Genomic DNA, 23,066 nt, shown 5'->3' with positions numbered 1-23,066 from the left:
AAGTTTTTTTCAAAATAAAAAATTTTTAAAACTCCCACCAGGAAGTTATGTAGACATAGGCAAGTTGATTCTAAAACTTATATAGAAAAACAAAGGAATTACAATAACTAAAACAGTTTTGAAAAAGAATAAAATTGGAGGAATCACACTATCTGACCTTAAGAATTGGCATACAACTACAGTAATCAAGACAGTGATGTATTAGCAAGGGATAGATCAATGGAACAGAAAAAAGAGTCCAGAAATAGACCTACACAAATATGACCAATTGATTTTTTTATATTGACATAAAATCAGTGTATAACATTGTATAAGTTTCAAGGTATAACATTATAATTCACCATTTGTATGCACTATAAAATGATAACCATCCTAAGTCTAGTTACCATCTATCACCATACAATTGAGCCCTTTCACTCACTTTGCCCACCTCCCAACCCCATTCCCCTCTGGTAACCACCAATCTTTATGAGTTTATTTTTGCTGTGTTTCTTTGTTTTGGTTTTTAGATTCTACATGTAAATGAAATCATATGGTATTTGTCTTTCACTGTTGGACTTATTTCACTTAGCATAATACCCTCTAGGTCCATCCATGTTGATGCAACTAGCAAGATTTCCTTCTTTCTATGGCTGAGTAGAATTCCATCATATATATATGCTGCATCATTATCCATTCATCTTTCCATAGACACTTAGGTTGTTCCCATATCTTGGCTATTGTGAATATTGCTGCAACAAACATTGGGGGGTGCATATATCTTTTTAAATTACTGTTTCGTATTCTTCAAATAAATACCCAGGAGTGGAATAGCTGGATCATATGTGTAGTTCTATTGTTAATATGAGGAATCCTCATACTGTTTGCTATAGTGGATCCACAAATTTACATTCTCACCAACAATGTACAAGTGTTTCCTTTTCTCCACATCTTCTCCAACATTTGTTATTTCTTGTCTTTTTGATAATAGCCATTTTAACATGTATGAGGTGGTTTCTCATCGTGGTTTTGATTTGCATTTCCCTGATGATTGGTGATGCTGAGCATCTTTTCATGTATCTATTGGCCATCTGTATGTTTTCTTTGGAAAAATGTCTTTTCATATCCCCTGCTCCTATTTATATCAGGTTGTTGGTTTTTTGTTAAGTTGTATGACTTCTTTATATATTTTGAATATTAACCCCTTATATCAGATTTATGATTTGTAAATATCTTTTATATTTTACAAACATATTTGTAAATATCTTCTCCCATTCAGCAGGTTACCTTTTTGTTTTATGGATGGTTTTCTTAACTGTGCAGAATATTTTTAACTTAATCTAGTCCCATTTGTTTATTTCTTCTTTTATTTTCCTTGTTTTCAGAGTCAGATAAAAAAATTGCTAAGAACAATGTCAAGGGGGATCCCTGGGTGGCGCAGCGGTTTAGCGCCTGCCTTTGGCCCAGGGCGCGATCCTGGAGACCGGGGATCGAATCCCACGTCAGGCTCCCGGTGCATGGAGCCTGCTTCTCCCTCTGCCTGTGTCTCTGCCTCTCTCTCTCTCTGTGTGACTATCATAAAAAAAAAAAAAAAAAAAAGAACAATGTCAAGGAACTTACTACCTATGTTTTTTTCTTCTAGGAATTTTATGGCTTTAGATCTTACATTCAAGTCCCTAATCCATTTTGAGTTAAGTTTTGGGTATGGCGTAAGGTCTAGTTTCATTCTTTTGCATGTGGCTGCCCAGTTTTCCTTACATTATTTATTGAAAAGACTTCCCCTTTCTCATTATATATTCTTGACTCTTCTGTCATAAATTAATTGATCATATTATGTGTGGGTTTATTTCTCGGCTCTCTATCCTCTTCCATTGATCTATATGTTTTTATGCCAATACAATACTGTCTTGGTTACTATAACTTTGTAGTATAGTCTGAAATCAGGAGTTTGATACCTCCAGCTTTATTCTACTTTCTCAGGATTGCTTTGACTATTTAAGATTTTTTGCAGTTCCATACAAATTTTAGAATTATTTGTTCTAATTCTGTGAAAAATGCCATTGGGATTTTGATAAAGATTGAATTGAATTTGCAGATTGCTTTGGGTAGTATGAACATTTTAACAATGTTAATTCTTCCAATCTATGAGCACAGACTATCTTTCCACTTATTTGTGTCTTCTTCAATTTCCTTTATCAGTGTCTCATAGTTTTCAGTGTACATGTCTTTCACTTCCTTGGATAAATTTATTCCTAGGAATTTTTTTTGAAGCAGTTGTAAATGGGATTGTTTTCTTACTTTCTCTTTGTGATGGTTTGTTCTTGGTGTATAAAAATGCAACAGATTTCTGTATATTGATTTTGTTTCCTGCAACTTTAGTGAATTCATTTATTGGTTCTAACAGCTTTTCGTGGTCTTTAGGGTTTTCCTTTTTTTTTTTTTTTTTTGTCTTTAGGGTTTTCTATGTATAGTATCATGTGAGCTGCAAATAGAGTTTTACATTCTCCTTTCTTTTTTTAAAAAAAAAGAATATTTATTTATTTATTCGAGAGAGACACAGAGAGAGAGGGAGAGACATAGGCAGAGGGAGAGGCAGTATCCCCTTGGGGAGCCCGAAGTGGGACTCGATCCCAGGACCGAAGGCAGATGCTCAACCATTGAGCCACCCAGGCATCCCTACTTCTTTCTTTCTGATTTGGATCCCTTCCCTTTTATTTCTTTTTCTGGTCTAAGTGCTGTAGCTAGGACTTCCAATATTATGTTGAATAAAAGTGGTGAGAATGGGCATCTCTGTCTTTTTCCTGATCTTAGCAACTTTCAGCTTTTCACTGTTGAATATTATGTTAGCTGTGGGTTAGTCATATATGACCTTTATTATATTGAGGTACATTCCCTCCATACTCACTTTGTTGAGAGTTTTTATTATAAATGAATGTTGAATTTTGTCAAGTCATTTTTCTGGATCTATTGAGATGATTGTGTGATCTTTATCCATTTTGTTAGTGTGATATATCATGTTGTTTGATTAGTGGATGCTAAACTAAACCATCCTTGCACCTCTGAAATAAATCCCACTTGATCATAGTATCTGATCCTTTAATGTATTGTTGAATTTGGTCTGCTAATATTTTGTTGAGGATTTTTGTGTCTTGTTCGTTAGGGAAATTGGCTTGTAATTTTTTCCTTTTTCTTTCTTTCTTTCTTTCTTTCTTTCTTTCTTTCTTTCTTTCTTTCTTCTTCTACCTTTCTTCTTTCTTTCTTTTGTTCATTTATTCATTCTTTTTGCAGTGTTCTTGTCTGGTTTGAGTGTCAGGTTAATTCTAGTCTCACAAAATGAGTTTGAAGTATTCTCTCTTCTTTAAATTTTTGGAAGACTTTGAGAAAGATAGGTATTAAATGTCCTGTGAATGTTTGGTAGAATTCACCAGCAAAGCCGTTTGATCCTAGTTGTCTTTCTGTAATTGACTTCTAGTTTCATACTGTTGTGACTGGGAAAAATGCTTGATATGATTTCAATCTGTAAATTTATTGAGACCTGTTTTGTGGCCTAACATGATCTATCCTGGAGAATGTGAACTTGAGGAGAATGTGTATTCTGCTGCTTTGGGAAGTTCTGTATATATCTATTAAGTCCATCTGGTCTCGTGTGTCATTTAAGGCTGTCTCCTTATTGCTTTTCTGTCAGGATGGTCTACCCATGATATAAGCGAGGTATTAAAGTCCCCTACTGGGGCATCTGGTTGGTTAGGTTGGTTAGTTGGTTAGGTGACTGACTCTTGGTTTCAGCTCTGGGTGTGATTTCAAGGTCATGAGATTGAGCCCCACTTAACCGACTGAGCCACCCAAGCACCCTTATAAATATTTCTTTATCAATAGATTCTTAATTTAAATATGTTTAAATATTTTTAATAATTTTCAATCACTAAGAGCTGCAGACAACATGTGCTACTATATTCTGGAATGCTCTCTCAGGAACCTGCAGCCACAGCTGGCAGATCTCACTGGTACTGTGGGCCACTCCTGCAGCAGAGGTTGGTCAGAGACAATTCAGGGCTGTCCTTACTGGGCCATCATAATCAGGCCACATTCCAGAGCTCCCCACTCTGCATATCAATCAGGTGGACATTCTCTACTAGTGGCCTTTTAAAGATCTACCTACCTGTAGTATTCAGCAGGGCCAGGACCCCCATTTTAGAAATGGGAATTCAGAGACCTATGAAATGCAATTAATTCCCAGGACAACTATGGTGATCCAAAAACCCAGGGTTAGGCAGAATGGATATATTCTTATTCATAAAAAGGTAACAAAGACAGTGGTTGTGGTGGCAGAATACACTTGTATGCATCTCAAGTCAAGCTCCAGCTGTTCCAGGCCCCGTCGCTGGGCTTTGATCTTTTGCAATACTTTAAAAAATACTCCATGCAGTGTGCTGAGCAGCTGAAGTACTTCTCATATATTTGCTCTTAACAGAAAAAAAATCTTTTAACTTCATATTAGCTTTTTAAGAGGTTAATCCGCTACCTTTATTATACATTTGCACTTATCAGTAGATTTTTATGTTTGTATGTCTTCATGTTCCTAGTTAGTGCCTTTCTTTTCAGCTTAAAGAAATCCCTTTAACATCCCTTTAACTGTAAGGCCAGTTTAGTAGTGATCAAATCTTTTAATTTTGCTTGTGTAAAAAACTCTCTATCGCTCCTTTAAATCTGAATGATAACCTTGCCAGGTAGAGTTTTCTTGGTTGGATGTTTCTTCCTTTCAGCACTTTGGTTTCTTTTATTTACTTTTCTCTTTTCACTGAAGAATAATTAACATTCAGTGTTACATTAGTTTCAGGTGTACAATAGAATGATTCAACAATTCTATACATTATTCAGTGCTCATCAAGATAAATGTATTCTTGATCCTTTTTAAAAAAAATTCTTGATCCTTTTTATCTATTTCATCCCACTCCCTGCCCATCTCCCCTCTGGCAACCACCATTTTTTCTCTGTATTTAAGAGTCTCTTTTTTGTTGGTATCTTTTTGTTTGTTTGTTCATTTGTTTTGTTTCTTAAATTCCACATATGAGTGAGATTATATATTTGTCTTTCTCTGACTAACTTATTTCTTTTAGCACTATACCTTCCAGGTCCAGCTATGTTACAAATGGCAAGATCATGTATATATACACATATACATATAACATCTTCTTTATCCATTCATCTATGGATAGACACTTGGGTTACTTCTATTATCTTGCCTATTGCAAATAATGCTGTGGTAAACATAGGAGTGTATATATCTTTTCAAATTAGTGTTTCTCATTTTTTTGGGGGGGGTAAATGCCTAGTGGTGGAATTACTGATCATATGGTAATTTTATTTTTAATTTTCTTTTTAAAAAAGATTTTATTTATTTAATTGAGAGTCAGCAGAGCTAGAGAGAGAACACAAATGCTGGGGGGAGTGTGGCAGGACAGAGGGAGAGGGAGAAGCATACTCCCCACTGAGCAGGGATCCTGATGCAGGGCTCAATCCCAGGACCCTGGGATCTGACCTGAGCTGAAGATAGCCACTTAGCCAAGTGAGCCACCCAGGAGCCCCTATTTTTAATTTTCTAAGAAACCTCCATGCTGTTTTCCACAGTGGCTGCACTAATTTGCATTCCCACCAACAGTGCACAAAGGCTCCTTTTTCTCTACATCTTTGCCAGCACTTTCTAATTCTTGTCTTCTGGATTCGAGCCATTCTGACTGGTATAGGGTGATATCTCATTGCGGTTTTGATTTGCATTTCCCTGATTATTAGTGATGTTGAGCATCTGTTCATGTGTCTATTGGCCATCTGTATGTCTTCAGAAAGATGTCTGTTCATGTCCTCTGCTCATTTTTTTATTTGGGTTATTTTTTTGGTACTATATGAGATTTTTATATATTTTGGATATTAACTTCTTATCAGATACATCATTTGCAAACCTCTCATTCAGTAGGTTGTCTTTTTGTTTTATTGATGGTTTCCTTTGCTGTGAAAAAGTTTTTTATTTTGATGTAGTTCCAATAGTTTATTTTTGCTTTTGTTTCCCTGGCTTTTGTTTCCCTAATATGGTGTATCCATGTCCATGTTCCCTGGGGGGTGCCTCTGTATCCTCAGCATGTATGACATGCAGAAGAAGACAGATCTAGAAAAATGTTTCTGTGACTCATGTCAGAGACATTATTGCCTGTGTTCTCTTCTAGGACTTTGATGGTCATGTCTCACATTTAGGTCTTTAATCCATTTAGAGTTTATTTTTGTGTATGGTGTAAGAAAGTGGTCCAGTTTCATTCTTTTGCACGTAGCTGTCCAGTTTTCCCAGAACCATTTGTTGATGAGACACTTTTCCTCCTTATATATTCTTGCCCCCCGTGTCATAGATTAACTGACCAAATAGACATAGATTTATTTCTGGGCTCTCTATCCTATTCCATTGATCTATGTGTCTATTTTTGTGTCAGAACGATACTGTTTTGATTACCACACTGTTGTAGTATATCTGGAATTGTGATATCTCCAGCTTTTTTTCTTCTTTTAAAGATTACTTTGGCTATTCTGTCTGCTTTTAATATTCTCTCTTTATTTTTTGGCATTTGAATTATAATGTGTCTTGGTACACATCTCTTTGAAATAGATAAAAAGGATCAAGAATTTTTTTTAAAAAGGATCAAGAATACATTTATCTTGATGAGCACTGAATAATGTATAGAATTGTTGAATCATTCTATTGTACACCTGAAACTAATGTAACACTGAATGTTAATTATTCTTCAGTGAAAAGAGAAAAGTAAATAAAAGAAACCAAAGTGCTGAAAGGAAGAAACATCCAACCAAGAAAACTCTACCTGGCAAGGTTATCATTCAGATTTAAAGGAGCGATAGAGAGTTATCTTATTAGGAACTCTGCTTCTTGAAGCTGTCTGTTTTCCTCCCTAGGTTATGGAATATTTCAGCCATTGTTTTCTCTAATAAGTTTTCTACTGCTTTCTCTTTCTCTTCTCCTTTTGGGACCCATTTAATACAAATGTTAGTCTGCTTGATATTGTCCCATCAATCCCTTAAGCTATATTCACTTATTTTCATTTTTTTCTCTTTGCTGCTTGATGTTAGTTTTTCTGCCCTGCGAAATTGACTGATCCTTTATTCTGCTTTACCTAGACTGCTATTGAACCCCTCTACTGTATTTTCCAGTTTAGATACTATATTCTCCAGCTGCATGACTTCTATTTGGTACTTTATTGTTTTCTATCTCATTGTTGAAGCTCTGTGTTTGTTCTTACTTCTCAAGTTCAGTGAACATCTTTATGGCCATTACTTTGAATTCTTTATCAGGTAGATTATCTCCATTTTTAAGGTTTCTTTTCTTGAGGTTTTTTTTCTTGTTCTTTCAGTTGGAACATATCCCTCTATTTTCAATTTGCTTGACCCTCTATGATTGTTACTATGTAACAGCTATTTCTCCCAGTCTTGAAAGAGTGGCTTTGTGTAGGAGATTAAATTTATCATTTAGCTTTTCTCTATCTTTTGGTTGTTTCTCAGACCTTTGTAATTGTTTAAGTAGCCTGAGTTGTTCTCCATAGATTCCATTTGTTGAGGGTATGCAACACCTGTTAGTGTTCAAGAGAGAGATATCTCAAACAGTTTAGTTTCAGGCTAATTATAAGCCAGATCCTCAGGCAACAGTTTTTAAGGTAGGTAAATATATACAGTCTTGTGAGTCTACAGTATAAATCCTGCTGACATCCAGACAAGATGCTCTGGAGGTGTCCCCTGGGCAATAGTTGCAAAAATTGTGGCTTTAGACTTTAAGCTCCTTTCTGAGTGGTATTAGCCAGCTGTGGGGAGGACAAGGGAGGCCACTAATACGGTGTCTCCCTGTCCATATTCCCTGGGGGGTGCCTCTGTAGCCTCTGGATGTATGGCAAACCTAAAGCCTGTCTCTCAGGCTGAAGCTTCAGGACAAGGAAATAAAACTTCTTCACATGAAAAGTAGGAGTTTGTTTCAGTCTGCTGTTTGTGCAGTGCCTTGTGGGTGGTAGCCTGCCAAAAACTATCTCCCCAATTGATTTGGACTCATGGGACCCATAAATACATTCCCCTTGGCCACCAGAGCCAGGTACTCAAGAGGTGTCCTTTGTATGGGCTGCATGTGCTTGTTGGCTATAGCTTGGTGGGCCACGACTATAGCACATTGGGGTGGGGCACTTGGCCAGCCCAGCTGCAGTGAGATAGTCTGCACTTGCAGTGCATGGGGCGAGGGTGGCAGTCCTACTGGAGCTAGCAGGCTAGGGATAGGGTGTGAAAAAGTCACCTGCTAGTGCCAATACCAACAGAGCAGAAGAACTAAAAAATGACACCCACAGGTGCCTCCATCTTTGAAGAGCATCCAAACAGGTTTCTGTTTCTCTAGCAGATGCTTTAAGATTAATAAATGAGTTTCCAAGTGACTTTCAAATGATTGCTTTTGTGTTGGGTCCTAGGGCAAGTGGATCTGTGTGCAAGCTCTTTTAAGCGTGAATTTTCTATTTCCTAGTCCTATGGTTCTCCTTGAAGTAAACCCTGTTGGTTTTCAAGACCAGACACTTCTGGTGCAGTTCCCAAGGATTGGGAGGCCTGAAAGGAGGGACAAACTCCTCACTCCTCAGGGACGAGCTCCAGATTATGAGACACCCTCCCAAATGTGGGTTACTGTTCCTGAATGTGAGAGTTTCTTGCTAGACTATGTCTCCACCTCTCCTACTTACATCAATGTGACTTTTTATCCTTTGTTGTGGAGGCTCTGCTCAGGTATCTTTCAGGGCCTTTTCAGAGGAAATTGTTCCTTGTGTAACTGTAGAGTTGCTGTGTTCATGGGAGAAGATGAGTTTAAGATCTTTCTATACCACATCTTGAACCCTCCTATGGCCAATGGATCTTTGAGAAAGATGCAAAAGCAATTCAATGGAGAAGGGCAGTCTTTTACTTTTTTAAAAGATTTTGTTTATTTATTTCAGGAAAGAACATGCACACAAGCAGGGGGAGGGGCAGAGGAGAAGAAGAAGCAGACTCCCCACTGAGCAGGGAGCCCAGATGCAGGGCTTGATCCCACGACCTTGAGATCATGACCTGAGCTGAAGGTAGTCACTTAACCAACTTCAGGCACAGCTGAAGGGTAGTCTTTTAAACAAATGTTGGAACAACCAGATATCCATATGTAGTATGTGAACCTTGGTCAAAACCTCACATCTTATTTAAATAATTAACTCAAAATGAATCACAGACATAAATGTAAAACACAAACTGTAGGGATCCCTGGGTGGCGCAGCGGTTTGGCGCCTGCCTTTGGCCCAGGGCACGATCCCGGAGACCTGGGATCGAATCCCACATCGGGCTCCCGGTGCATGGAGCCTGCTTCTCCCTCTGCCTGTGTCTCTGCCTCTCTCTCTCTCTCTCTCTCTGTGACTATCATAAATAAATAAAAAATTAAAAAAAAACCTGTAAAACTTTTAGTAAAAAACTTAGAAGAAAACCTTCATGACCTGAAGTGAGGTAAAAGGTTCTTAGATTTTTAGATTAAAAATATATAGGGCAGCCTGGGTGGCTCAGCGGTTTAGTGCCGCCTTCAGCCCAGGGCCTAATCCTGGAGACCCAGGATTGAGTCCCACATCTGGCTCCCTGCATGGAACCTGCTTCTCCCTCTGCCTGTGTCTCTGCCTCTGTGTGTGTGTGTATCTCTCATGAATAAATAAATACAATCTTTAATTAAAAAAAGCACAATATATAAAGGGAAAAATAATAAATTTGACTTCATCAAAATTAGAAGCTTTTGCTCTGAGAAAGACCGTGTTAAGAGAATGAAAAAATAGATACAAACTGGGAGAAAATGTTTGCAAATCACATATCCAACATAGAACTTGTATCCAGAATGTATAAAGAACTCCTAAAACTCACCAGTAAGAAAACTCAAACGACCCAATTGAAAAATGAACCAAAGTGAAATAGACACCTCCCCAAAGAGGATACAGAAGGCAGATAAGCACATAGAAAGCTGTTAAGCATCATTAGATATTTGGGAAATTAAAATTAAAATTTGAGATGCCACACTACACATCTATTAGAATGGCTTGGCCATCTTCAATACAAACTAAATTAAGAGCCTGCCTTATGTGAACCTCTTCCTTGATAATCCACACTAAGATTTCTCACTTGAACACAGACAAATTTTTGGAAGCATCTCCTGGTGTCAAGGCCGTAATATCTAAGGGAGGGTCACATATACATATGCACAAAAGGTTGTTCTTTATCATTCTTGCCTCAGATAACTTTGCTTTCTGTCATAGAATTCCTTGTTCCATGAGATTTAGCTCTTCCACCTTTGGCCTCCGTTTCCCTTATCTCTTTATTTTTTAAAAAATATTTATTTACTTATTTATTCAGAGAGAGCAAGAGACACAGGCAGAGGGCGAAGCAGGCTCCATGCAGGGAGCCCGACGTGGGACTCAATCCCAGATCTCCAGGATCACACCCCGGGCTGCAGGCGGCGCTAAACCGCTGCGCCACCGGGGCTGTCCTCCCTTATCTCTTTAAATCACCCTTCTGTCACTGTGAGTGATACCAGTGACACTCAAACAGGCTGCATCTGGCAGGCTGGTCCTCAAAGGACATTTATGGTCTTCTGAGGTGTCACACCTGCAGTTCAAATAGATTCCACAAGGGGGATGGTGTTTATGGAAGTATAGCTCTTGGCTAGACTACCCTTAGAACTTGTGTATAACTGAAAGAGACCAGATATTAGGTACATAATCCATCTATGATTTTTAAATAGCATCTATTTAAAAATAACACAAATGTTGATTTTTAAATAGCATCTATTTAAAAATAACACAAATGTTGCCTAAACACTAATAATTTAAGTTAACCGATTATTGAAAAGAGAAAACATTTATTTTTCAGTCAATCTGTAGATGTTTGCTAAACACCTACTGTGTGCAAGGCACTGTTCTAAATACTGGGGATACAAACTAAATTTATTTGGAGCAAGATATAAAAGAAATGATACATTTAGACTACCTTTAATTATTAATGATTCTTGCTGAGTTTTGTTCTGAAGCTTACCTGGCAAATTTACTCTCATCTTTTATGAGGGTCAGAGGTAGCAGGATGTTTATCAGTGGTAAGCTTCCTGCGAAATTCCTCCCACCACTATTTCCTATTTAATTAGCATGATTATAACAACCATCTCAACTAGTTCTTGCAAAGAGAATTCAGCGGATCACTAAGGTTTCTTCTACTCCATAACATGATTTTTTAAAGAAAGGCCCATTCCATCTTTTTTCCTGTTTTTTTTTCATCTATGTCCAAAATGCAAGAAACAAACCTGCTGCTAAATAACTCTTGAGTTTCTTCCCCTTCTTTGGAAATTTCATCTACCTAATGTGGTTACCTGGCCAAATAAGTCATTCCTTTAGCTGGGTCTTTTTTCATTCACATGTGTACTTAGCCCCTCTTTCCCATTAGTGCAGATTATTTTATTTTTTAAGATCTTATTTATTTATTTATGAGAGACACAGAAAGAAAGGCAAAGACATAGACAGAGGGAGAAGTAGGCTTCCTGTGAGAGCCCAATGTGGAACTCCATCAAAGGACCCCAGGATCAGGACCTGAGCCAAAGGCAGATGCTTAACCACTGAGCCACCCAGGTATCCCATGAATGTAGGTTTTAAAATGGGATTTAATTCCTTACTGCTGTGAGATGTATCATGTTTACATTTCAAAGTCTACTGTGACCCTTTGCTAACAGAAATAATGTTACCCTTTCTAGATTTTTGAGACATTCTGAATGTGACAAAACTGAACATAGGAAAGTGCTTTCTAAATATGTGTTTTCTTCTCAGCATCAGCCTGTATACGACAGGCAGCCCTCTTCACTAGTATGTACTGACTTAGCAGTTCCACAAAGAAAGGAGGGTCAAGGGACACCTGGGTGGCTCAGTGGTTGAGCATCTGCCTTTGGCTCAGGTCGTGATCCCGGGGTCCTGGGATCAATTCCCTCATTGGGCTCCCCGCAGGGAGCCTGCTTCTCCCTCTGCCTGTATCTCTGCCTCTCTCTGTGTGTCTCTTATGAATGAATGAATGAATGAATGAATAAATAAATAAATAAATAAATTCTCCAAAAAAAGAAAGAAAGGAGGGTCAAGCTTTTAGAAAGGAATTCCTGAAGTCTCAGAAATGGGATGTCAGCCACTGGTTCAAGGTGCTGTTCTTGCCAAGCAGTGCTGTCATTTGACCCCAGCTGAGGGCCTGCTCTGAGAATATCATGGTTATGTTGTTTCCTCAGTTAAGATCTCAGCCATCAAAAAGGGACCCAGGTTCAGGGACTCAGAGTACAGCCTGAACTACAGCAGAGCTGGAAGAGGTTGTGACGGGAAAGGGAGAGAAGGGTCTCACATCAGCCTTGACCTGCTCCTTCTGTATAGAGTGGAGATGGCAGTTAGAGTTATATTAAACTTGAAAGAAACCAAAGGAAACTGATTTTATTTCCCCTCAGGAGCGATTCCTGTTTTGCTTATACCCTACTTTCTGGTGTTCACTAAATTATGGATCTTGTCTGTGCTCACCTTAGCCTGGCTCGCCTATGATTGGAATACCCACAGTCAAGGTATGAGACAAAGGAAGTGTGATGGTCCCTGTCTGTGCAAAAGATGGAACCAAAGGGAGAGGGAAATGGAGGGAGAGAGTGGGAGAAGAAGAGGGAGAAAGGCTGAGTGAAGTAAGTCAGTCGGAGAAGGACAAACATTATATGTTCTCATTCATTTGGGGAATATAAATAATAGTGAAAGGGAATATAAGGGAAGGGAGAAGAAATGTGTGGGAAATATCAGAAAGGGAGACAGAACGTAAAGACTCCTAACTCTGGGAAACGAACTAGGGGTGGTGGAAGGGGAGGAGGGCGGGGGGTGGGAGTGAATGGGTGACAGGCACTGGGGGTTATTCTGTATGTTGGTAAATTGAACACCAATAAAAAATAAATTTAAAAAAAGAAGAGGGAGATAGGATAGGAAGGGGAAAGAAGGGGAAAGGGAAAGGAAAAGAGTTAGGAAGGTGGAGGGCTGGAAAGATGGAAAGAAGCAAATAGGTGTACAGGGAAGGAGACAGAGAGAGGAGAGCAAAGCTCAGCAAGGAAAAGAGATCTCATCTCTCCCAGGCTTCTGAGGAAGAATTAAGAGGTTTCAGGACAGGTGCCCTCAGTTTTGGGACATTTACCTATCACTTTCCTGGCTGGCTCCAGGGAAGCAGGGGTCTCCTATATCTTCTTGGGGGTTGGACTCAGGGATAGTGCCTACAGCACTACGTTCTAGAGATACGGAAATGTGAAAAGGGGACTTCCTCTGTGACCTGAGGACTATAGGAAGAACCTTCTACCTCTAAGAGATGTTTGAGGGATTGTAGCTCATCAGCTCTTTCCTTCCCTTCTGTACCCACAGGTGGTAGGCGTTCAGCTTGGGTACGTAATTGGACCCTCTGGAAGTATTTTCAAAATTATTTCCCAATAAAGGTAACCACTCTTCCTTTTGGTGCTCTTGGTTCCTGTTGCCCAGACTTTCCCTCCCCACTCAGCGCCATGTTTTCAAAGGCTTTAGTGGCCAGCAGTGAAAGTCAAGTCCCAGAAGCATAATGCAGAGTAGGCATATAAGATAGATGGGCAGGTGGGGAGATGAATGGATAGCAGCCTTTCTTCACAGTGGCAAACTCTCTGAGCATCATAACCCCTGGCAATCCTCTGACAGTGATGACATCCCAATGAACAGAGATTTGGGGCTCCCCAAGGGAAACACAGGCTATCTGCTGGTATCTGGGTCCACATGTCCTCTCTTCCTTCTTCCTATCCACCACTCTGACTCAATCTCTCTCTAACAGCTGGTGAAGACTCATGACCTCCCTCCCAAACACAACTATATTATTGCCAATCACCCCCATGGGATTGTTTCTTATGGTGTGTTCATCAACTTTGCTACTGAGGCCACTGGCTTTGCTCAGATTTTTCCAGCCATCACTCCTTCCATAGGGACCTTGGAATGGATTTTCTGGATCCCCATTGTGCGAGACTATGTGATGTCAATGGGTGAGTATAAGAAATCATCCCATTCTCTGGCCTACCTCAGACCTCCAACCCCAGTAAGCACTGACAGTCCACATCTCATATCTTGATGGAAGAAGACTTGTAAAAAATGAGTCCAGAACACATAAAGCCAGTAACAAGAGTATGTGGCCATGCATCAGGTTCTGTCTAAGATCTGGGAGGCAGGGTTTAGTTAGACAGTAGGATAAGTTACAGGCATTTATAAGAGTTGCCAAGAATTCTTTCAGAGGAGGAAGCAGAAGTCGAGTTCAGGATCAAAGCCAAAGTGTAAAACAGAAGGTTAGTGGTGGCTAGTGGCTAGTCCTGATCACTCTTGAGGGAGAGAACTCTGGACAGTTTCTAGAGCTGTAAGACTGGGGAGAGTGGATAGTATTGATCTAAGAGGCAGCAGGTAGAGGAATTCAATGTAGTATCACAGATTCCCCACAAGACAAGCAGCTGACCCTAAGGACCAACCTCAGGCTAGGGCTAACCCAGGATGTGGAGGTCAAAGACAGAAGAGTGGAAACAATAGTCAGGAAACAGAACTGTCTTCAGCATGAAGAGCCCAGAGGAACCCCTTTCCCAAATCTCAGGCACCAAGTTTGTTATGCCACTTGACTCTTTGGTTTCACAGGTGTGTGCCCAGTGAGTGGCTTGGCCTTGAAGTATTTGCTGACCCAGAAAGACTCAGGCAATGCTGTGGTTATTGTGGTGGGTGGAGCTGCTGAAGCCCTCTTGTGCCGACCGGGAGTCTCTACCATCTACCTTAAAGAACGTAAAGGTTTTGTGAAGTTGGCACTGAAGACAGGGTGGGTCCCCAGGTTCTGGTGCCCTATTGTCAGAGTGCCATAGGTACTCTGTAGCACCTCTCCAGAATGGCTCCCTCCTTTGGAAACCTGTTAGAGGGGGCTCTCTCTTTACTCTGATTGCTTCCCTCTGCTCCTTTGCCCCGTCTTAATGGTGTTTGGGCCTCCAGATAACATTTGTAGGCATTTTTTTTATTTGAAGTTGGAGAAAGAACAATGGGAAAAGACTTTTATCTTCTGCCCATTAGTCTAGTAGGCTAGGGGTCAGGGGAAGTGGAGCTTTGCTTTCAACTCACTAACTGAGAGGTCCAGAGAACCTACCCAGGACAAGGAAGGCATTGGGCTGGGGGCTGGGAGGATTGCAAAAATAAATAAGACATGGTTATTGCCTCCAAACAGCATATAATCTGGTTTGATAAATAGAATGCATTTGTTCAGCAGTTAGTGAACAACTACTGTGTGTCAGGCATAGTACTAGGCATTGAGGATATAAAAATAAATGAAACCTGATCCTTGCCTTTAAGAAACTGACAGTCCCATGGGAACAATAGATATGCACACATATAATTACAAAATATATCCAGAAGCCAACGACTTACATCTCAGCTGTAAACCCCCTGGTTTAAATTAGCATAATCTCTCCCCTCATTATTACAGTCTCCTAACGCTCTGCCTGCTTCTTTCCCTGCCTCCCCCACATCCAAGAGTCTACTCTCAACTGTAGCCAGGATGACTTCATTAAATGTGAGATTGTGTCACTACTCCAAATGCTCCAATGGCTCCAATTTCACTCTGAGCAAAATCCAAAGTCTTTACAAGGGCCTGCAAAACCCTGAATAATCTAGTCCTTAGCAACCCCTCATCACCCACTGCTCTCCCCCTTACTCATTCTATTAGGGCTACAGTGATCTTGCTGTCCCTCAAACAAGCCACATGCTCCTGCCTTAGGGTGCTCTAGCTGTTCCCTCTGCCTGGAACACTATTCCTCCAAATAACTGTTTGGGTCATTCCCTTACTTACTCCAGGTATTTGCTCAAATGTTTCTTCTCAGGAAGTTCTATCCTGACCATCTTGCTCTATTTTTTCCCTGTTGTATTCATCATCTTTTTATATATCATTGATTTTATTTATATATCTGTTTTGTTTGTTATTATTTACTGTCTTCCCCCAAGAAAAAATGCAAGGTATTTTAAAAATCTATTTTGTTCACGGATGTGTGACAGTGAACAGGGCTAGGGCTTTATACAGTGCTGACACACAGAAAGAGCTCAATAAACATTTGTTGAATGTATAATGTGCTATAATAGAGTTATGTACAAAGTGCTATGGGAACAACAACTGATGGGAAAACTTTCACTCCAAGTAGAAGTATCATGAGTGAGTGACATTTGAATTATGAGCTAAAATATTAGTAGGAGTTGCCAGCCAGACCAAAAGGGAGAAAGGACTCAGGAAACCTACAACGTATCAGGAACTATGTGAGGCCCTAAAGATCCAAAGATGAATGACAGATTTCCCACCTTTGATCAGCTTGACAGGCAACTAGGAAGTCAGATAGGTAAGGGGATGACTGTAATAACTGAATTAGAATAGTGTTAGTGCGGAGAAAGATGAGCACTAGATAAAGAGTACCTAATTCACATTGTGGGGGAGGGAATTGGAGGTAGTCAAAAAAGTTTTCTTCAAGAGATTGAAATTGGAGCTAAGCATTGAAGGGCAAAATAGAATTAGCCATGTGAAGACAGAAGGAAGGCATTTCTGGCAGAGGGAGCAGAATGTACAAAGAATCATAGACAAGAAACAACTTGGCACACTTAGTATGGCTAAGCAGATTGCAAGAAAGGAGTGGGGAGAGGAGAAGCTAGCACAAAAGCTAGAGCACAAAAGCCATGGCAAGCAGCATGATATAAAGTGAGGATCTCTGGAAGAGCTTTAAAGAGAGGAATGACAGGTCCAGATATGCAGTTAAGGAAGATCACTCTGGATGCTGGGTGTAATGACGGCAGTTAGATTGCCTAAGATTAGTTTCTTTCTATCATAAGACAAGGTACAGCAGCTCCCCCTTCCCCCCCCCCGCCCCCCAAAGGGTTCAGTTAAAAGGGTGGGGCATGGCAAGAATGAAACAAAAGCTGAAGATGTTTGGGTACTTGGGTTCTTGTCCTATAATAGGCAGATTGGAAAGGTTTCACACCTTGGAGAGGATTTTGCTGGGGGGGAGCTCCCTGGAAGAGTTAATACTTCTCCTTTCTTTGCAGAGCATACCTTGTCCCTTCTTATTCCTTTGGAGAGAATGAGGTTCACAATCAAGAGACCTTCCCTGAAGGCACATGGATAAGGTTCTTCCAAAAAACCTTCCAGGCCACATTCAAAAAAATCCTGGGATTAAATTTCTGTACCTTCCATGGTCGGGGCCTCACTCGAGACTCCTGGGGCTTCCTTCCTTTCAATCGGCCAATTACCACTGTTGGTGAGCTTTCCAATACCTTTGGACCACCCTCGTTGTTGATTCACCCCACCCAGGTCATCCATCAGTCCAGGAGGCCTAGCAAACAGCTGGGATGGGCAATGGGAATTCCAGTAGGATTGGCTGAGGGCAGGGTGGGCAGGACAACTAAACAGTAAGAGTTGTGGCCATTTAATAGCTCCCATGAAACCATTTTTATTCACAAACATTCCTTCATCATTCTTCTGAGCCTTCTTCTCATTCTCATCAGCATGCATGAGATAAGGTATTTGGAGAATGTGGGATGGAAAGGAGCTAGAGCAGCAGGGAAAAAAAGGAAAGGGAGGGGACACAGATACTGAGTTTGATTGAGTATGTGGCTCCCTCTGAAGGATGGGTAATTTGAGTTGGGGAGGGGAAGCTCTGATGCTTATCTCTTCTCCTGTCCCATAGTTGGGGAGCCCCTGCCAATCCCCAAGATTAAGAGGCCAAACAAGAAGACAGTGGACAAGTACCATGCACTCTACATCAGTGCCCTGCGCAAGCTGTTTGACCAGCACAAAGTTCAATATGGCCTTCCTGAGACCCAGGAGCTGACAATCATATAACAGGAGCTATATATCCCCCACTTTAGAAATCAGAGTCTTGGGATGCCTGGGTGGCTCAGCGGTTGGGCTTCTGCCTTCGGCCCAGGGTATGATCCTGGAGTCCCGGGATCGGGTCCCGTATCGGGCTTCCTGCATGGAGCCTGCTTCTCCCTCTGCCTATGTCTCTGCCTCTCTCTCCCTGTATCTCTCATAAATAAAATCTTTTTAAAAAAGGAGAAGAAATCGGAGTCTTGTGAATCCACAAGTCTTTTTTTGTCCCCTGACTCCAACCAGCTCTCTGATCAAAGGAATGAGAAGCCAAAGAGCACCAGGGCTCCTTCCTCCCAAGCCTTAGCAGCACCATCAGTATGTAGATTTAGGCTTAGAAGACTTGTTGAGAATAGGAATGATTTGTTTCCTCCACCTCCTTACAATTTGGGAAATACAACAAGGTAAACCAGGAACCTGACCTGTAGTTCCTGATCCAAGTTGAAAGGATTCCCTCAGTTGTGACCCAGTTCTACACTGGCAAAAATTTTTACATGTAGTTATGCTGTCTCTTCTATAAATATAAAGGTCTACTCCTGAAACCAGTATTACACTATATGTTAACTAACTATAAATTAAATAAAATTTTGGGGCATTTGGGTGGCTCAGTTGATTAAGCATCTGCCTTCGGCTTAGGTCATGATCCAAGGATTCTGGGATCAAGCCCCTTGTCAGGCTCTCTGCTTGGCAGGGAGTCTGCTTGTCCCTCTACCTCCCCCTGCTTGTGCTTTCTCTCTCACTCTCTCTCTCTCTCAAATAAATAAAATTTAAAATAAATAAAATTTTGAAAAAAATAATAAAGGTCTAGATACATAAAACAGGCTTTGACTAGTTTCTTTTTTGGGGGGAGGGCTGGATACGTTATACTTTATTGATGGTACATGACAAGGTAGGGCTCCCCAAGCCCCTTCTTTTCCTCAGGGGTTCTGGATATAAATTGGAGGTCAGGAGATTCTCAGTATGTTGGGGGATTAAGTCGGGGCAGGGACTCCCCAGCAGCTGAGGGCCTCTCTCTTCCTCTTGTTCTTGCTAGGGCTGATGGTCCAGGAGGCCTTGGACCATGAGGCCCACCACCCGATTGCTGTAGCTGAATTCATTGTCATACCAGGAAATGAATGAGCTTGACGAAGTGGTCATTGAGGGAAATGCCAGCCCCGGCATTGAAGGTGGAAGAGTGGGTGTCACTGTTGAAGTCGCATGAGACAACCAGGTCCTCAGTGTAGTCCAGGATGCCCTTGAGGGGACCCTCCGATGCCTGCTTCACCACCTTCTTGATGTCGTCATATGACTAGTTTCTAATTACTGTAGTTCACTACTGGTCTTCCCTCAAACCCTGCCAGGAAGCTGGTCTGTGGAGAGCCATTTTCCTCTTCTTCATCCATCCTTTATACTTCCTCTGACAAAAAAGGTGAGGAAGAAGGACTGTTATACAGTGTAGGAGACAGCAAAACTGTGAAAATTGACATAGATATCCACTGAGTAGTCCATCTCTCCTAGACTCACGTACTCCTAGACTCATGTAACAATTCTGGGTCAGAAAGAAGGGAGCCACGAGGGCAGCCTGGGTGGCTCAGCAGTTTAGTGCCTCCTTTGGCCCAGGGCATGATCCTGGAGTCCCAGGATCGAGTCCCACATCGGGCTCCCTACACGGAGACTGCTTCTCCCTCTGCCTGTGTCTCTGCCTCTTTCTCTCTCTCTGTGTCTCTCATGAATAAATAAATAAAATCTTTAAAGAAAAGAAAAGAAGGGAGCCATGAGACCAGGCACACACTGTGAGTCTACTTTATGTCAAGTACCTACTGTGTAATAGGGATTATGCCATCATTTTCACAATCTTTGTCTCTTAATGCCAACACCAGCCTTGTGAGATTGAGGTCATCTCCATTTCTCAGTAGCTAAAACTCAAAGCAGTTAAGTAACTTGCCCAAAGTTACATTGCTTTGTATAGAATTAGCATTCAAACCCAAGTCTTGCTAATTCTAATCCAAAGGTCTTTCTAATATCAACCACCACACCTCCCATTCCTCATTTCCTAGAGACCTATTTATTAATCAGCTTAATTTTCCTAAATAAGGACCCATGATACCCCACTTAAATTAGTTCATAAGTGTGGGCAAAGTCATATGGATTTTATTCAGAGTGGATCCATGTTACACCTCAGGGAAAGTAATTTATTCATTAAAAAATTTTTATATCAATAGATTGGAATTGGGAATCCAGAAACAAACTCATACATGTGTGATCAATTGAGTTTTGCCAAGAGTGCCAAGACAATTCAATGGAAAGAAAGAATAGCCTTTTCAATTTATGATTCAGGGCAACTGGATATTCACATGGAAAAGAATGAAGTTGGAACTCTACCTCATACCACATACAAAATTTAACTTGAAATGGATCAAAGACCTAAAATGAGAGCTGCAGCTATAAAACTATTAGAAGAAAACATAAGAGTAAAGTTTGCTGGCCTTGGATTTGGCAATGGACTCTTAGATAAGACACCAAAAGCACAAACAACAAATGAAAAAATAGCTAAGTTGGACTTCATTAAAATTAAACACTTGTGTTTCAAAGAACACTATCATAAAAATGAAAAGACAACCCACAGGAGAAATTTGCAAATCACATGTCTGATAAGAATATAGTATGCAGAATATATAAAGAACTCTTACAATGACAAAAAGCACAATTAAGAGTGAGCAAAGGGGGGTGCTTGGGTGGCTCAGGCACCCAATGTTGGTTAAGTACGCAACTGGACTCTAGGTTTCTGCTGAGGTTGTGATCTCTAGGGTGCTCAGGGCAAGTACCATAATCAGTGGGGAGTCTTCTTGGAGATTATCTTCCTCTGCCACTCGCCCCTAACTTGCATGCAGGTGCATGTGCACTCTCTCTCTCTCTAAAAATAAACAGGTAAATCTTAAAAAATGAGTGAAGAATTTGAATGGAAATCCCTCCAAATAAGATATACAAATGAAAAAGTGCTCAAAATTTTTAATCATTAGGGAAATGCCAATCAAAACCATAATGAGATACCATTTCACACTCCCTAGGATGACTATAATAAAGGCAGGCAATTACAAGTATTAGTATTAATAAGGGATATGGAGAAATTAGAACCCTAAGGCATTGCTCTTAGGAATGTAAAATGGTGCAGCCCCTTTGTAATACAAGTTGGTAGTTCCTCAAAAAGTTAAATATGGAGTTATTGTAAGACCTAGCAGTCCCACTCCTACATATAGACCCCCAAAATTGAAAATACATGATCACACAAAAATTTGTACGTCGATGATCATAGCACAACTATTTATAATACCAAAAAAATGAAAACAACCCAAAAGTCCATCAGTTGATGAATGAATAAACAAAATATGGTATATCTATACAATGGAATATTATTCAACCATAGAAGGAATTTCATTCCTTCTGTTACATGCCACAACATGGGCAAACCTTGGAAATATTATGCTAATTGAAAGAAGCCAGAAACACAGGCTGTATATTACATAATTCCATTTCTATTAAATGTCCAGAATATGTAAATATAGAGATAGAGAGACATAAAGTAGATTAGTGATTATCAGGGACTGGGGGAGAGGGGAAATGGGAGTGACTGTTAATGGGTATGAAGCTTCTTTAGGGGATGATGAAAATGTTGTGGAATTAGATAGTGATGGTGGCTGTGCAACCTTGTGAATAATTAAAACCCACCATATTGTACACTCTAAATAGGAAAATTTTATAGTATGCAACTATATCTCGAAAAAGTAATGTTTAAGAAAAATCAGCCTTTAAAAAATGGTTTTACTTATTTATTTGAGAGAGAGAGAGAGAGAGAGCAAGAGACCACAAGCAGGGGGAGTGGCAGAGGGAGAGGGGGAAGCAGGCTCCCTGTTGAGCAGGAAGCCTGATAAGGGGCTCCATCCCAGGACCCTGGGATCATAACCTGAGCCAAAGGCAGGCACTTAACCAACTGAGCCACCCAGGTACCCCAAAAATCATCCTTCTAATTTAAGGAAAAACATGTGAGTTGTATTAAAAGTTGTATAAAAGTTTAAAAATACACAATATTTTTAAAATACTTTTTTAAAAAATACTTTTTATTTTGAAATAATTGCAGATTCACAGCAAGGTGCGAATGTGGTCCATTGGACCCTTTACCCAGCTTCCCATGATGGTGACATCTTACATAATTGAGTACAATATAAAAACAGGAAATTGACACTGGTACAATACTATTAATTAGACTAGAGGCCTTACTCAGTTTTTACTATTTTTATGCACGTTCATTTGTGTATGTGTGTGTAAACTGACAATTTGATGTCATGTACAGATTTGTATGATCCCCATGACCATCATGACATAGAACTGTTTCATCACCATAGAGTAACTATCTAGAACCTCACCTGTATAATCACACACCTCTGCCTTCATCCCTGTGCCCTGGCAATCACTGATCCATCTTCCATCTCTATAGCTTTATCATTTCAAGGATATTATATAAGTGAAATCATACAGCATGCTGTCATTTGACATTAGTTTTTTTCCTTAAACATAATACCCTTAAGATCCATCCAAGTCATCATGTATCAATAGTTCATTCCTTTTTGTTGCAGAATAGGATTCCATGGTCTGGATGCACCAGGTAGTTTAACCATTTACCCATTGAAGGACATCTGTATTGTTTCCAGTTTTTGGCTATTACAAGTAAAGCTGCTATTAACACCCATGTACAAGTTTTTGTATAAATGAAAGTTTTGACTTCTCTGGGACAAATGCCTAGGAGTGCAATTGCTGGGGTATATGGAAATTGCATATTTAGTTTTATAGGAAACTGTCACACTATTTTCTAGAATGGCTGTACCACTTTACATTCCCATAAGCAATATATAAAGGATTAAGCTTCTCTGCATCTTAGCCAGTATTTCATATTGTCACTTTCTTTTTTAATTTTAGCCATTCTGATACAGATGTAGTGATATCTTCTTGTAGTTTTAATTTGCATTTTTGATTTAGATCAATCTCTGTCGGCTAGAAATGCCTGGGGGCACTCACCTGGGCCCTGACTACTTGTGGCTAGCCCACAGACATTT

The 23,066-nt window shown here is 40.2% G+C and overlaps 1 protein-coding gene across 1 annotated transcript in view; it reads left to right on the top strand.

Moving 5' to 3' along the window:
* Window positions 1-18,099, top strand: part of DGAT2L6 (diacylglycerol O-acyltransferase 2 like 6) — a 41,442-nt gene extending 23,343 nt beyond the window's left edge. Inside the window, exons 2-7 of the mRNA XM_077889043.1 lie at window positions 12,521-12,631; window positions 13,458-13,528; window positions 13,891-14,095; window positions 14,730-14,904; window positions 17,157-17,368; window positions 17,798-18,099. Coding sequence (XP_077745169.1) covers window positions 12,521-12,631; window positions 13,458-13,528; window positions 13,891-14,095; window positions 14,730-14,904; window positions 17,157-17,368; window positions 17,798-17,952 — 929 coding nt within the window. The 3' untranslated portion in view covers window positions 17,953-18,099. The remainder of the gene's footprint in view (window positions 1-12,520; window positions 12,632-13,457; window positions 13,529-13,890; window positions 14,096-14,729; window positions 14,905-17,156; window positions 17,369-17,797) is intronic.
* The last annotated feature ends 4,967 nt before the right edge of the window (window positions 18,100-23,066 follow it).

Source organism: Canis aureus, chromosome X (genome assembly GCF_053574225.1).
Source record: "Canis aureus isolate CA01 chromosome X, VMU_Caureus_v.1.0, whole genome shotgun sequence".
Taxonomy (NCBI): domain Eukaryota; kingdom Metazoa; phylum Chordata; class Mammalia; order Carnivora; family Canidae; genus Canis; species Canis aureus.
The sequence above is the reverse complement of the archived record's forward strand: the minus strand, read 5'-3'. Positions and strand labels throughout refer to the sequence as shown.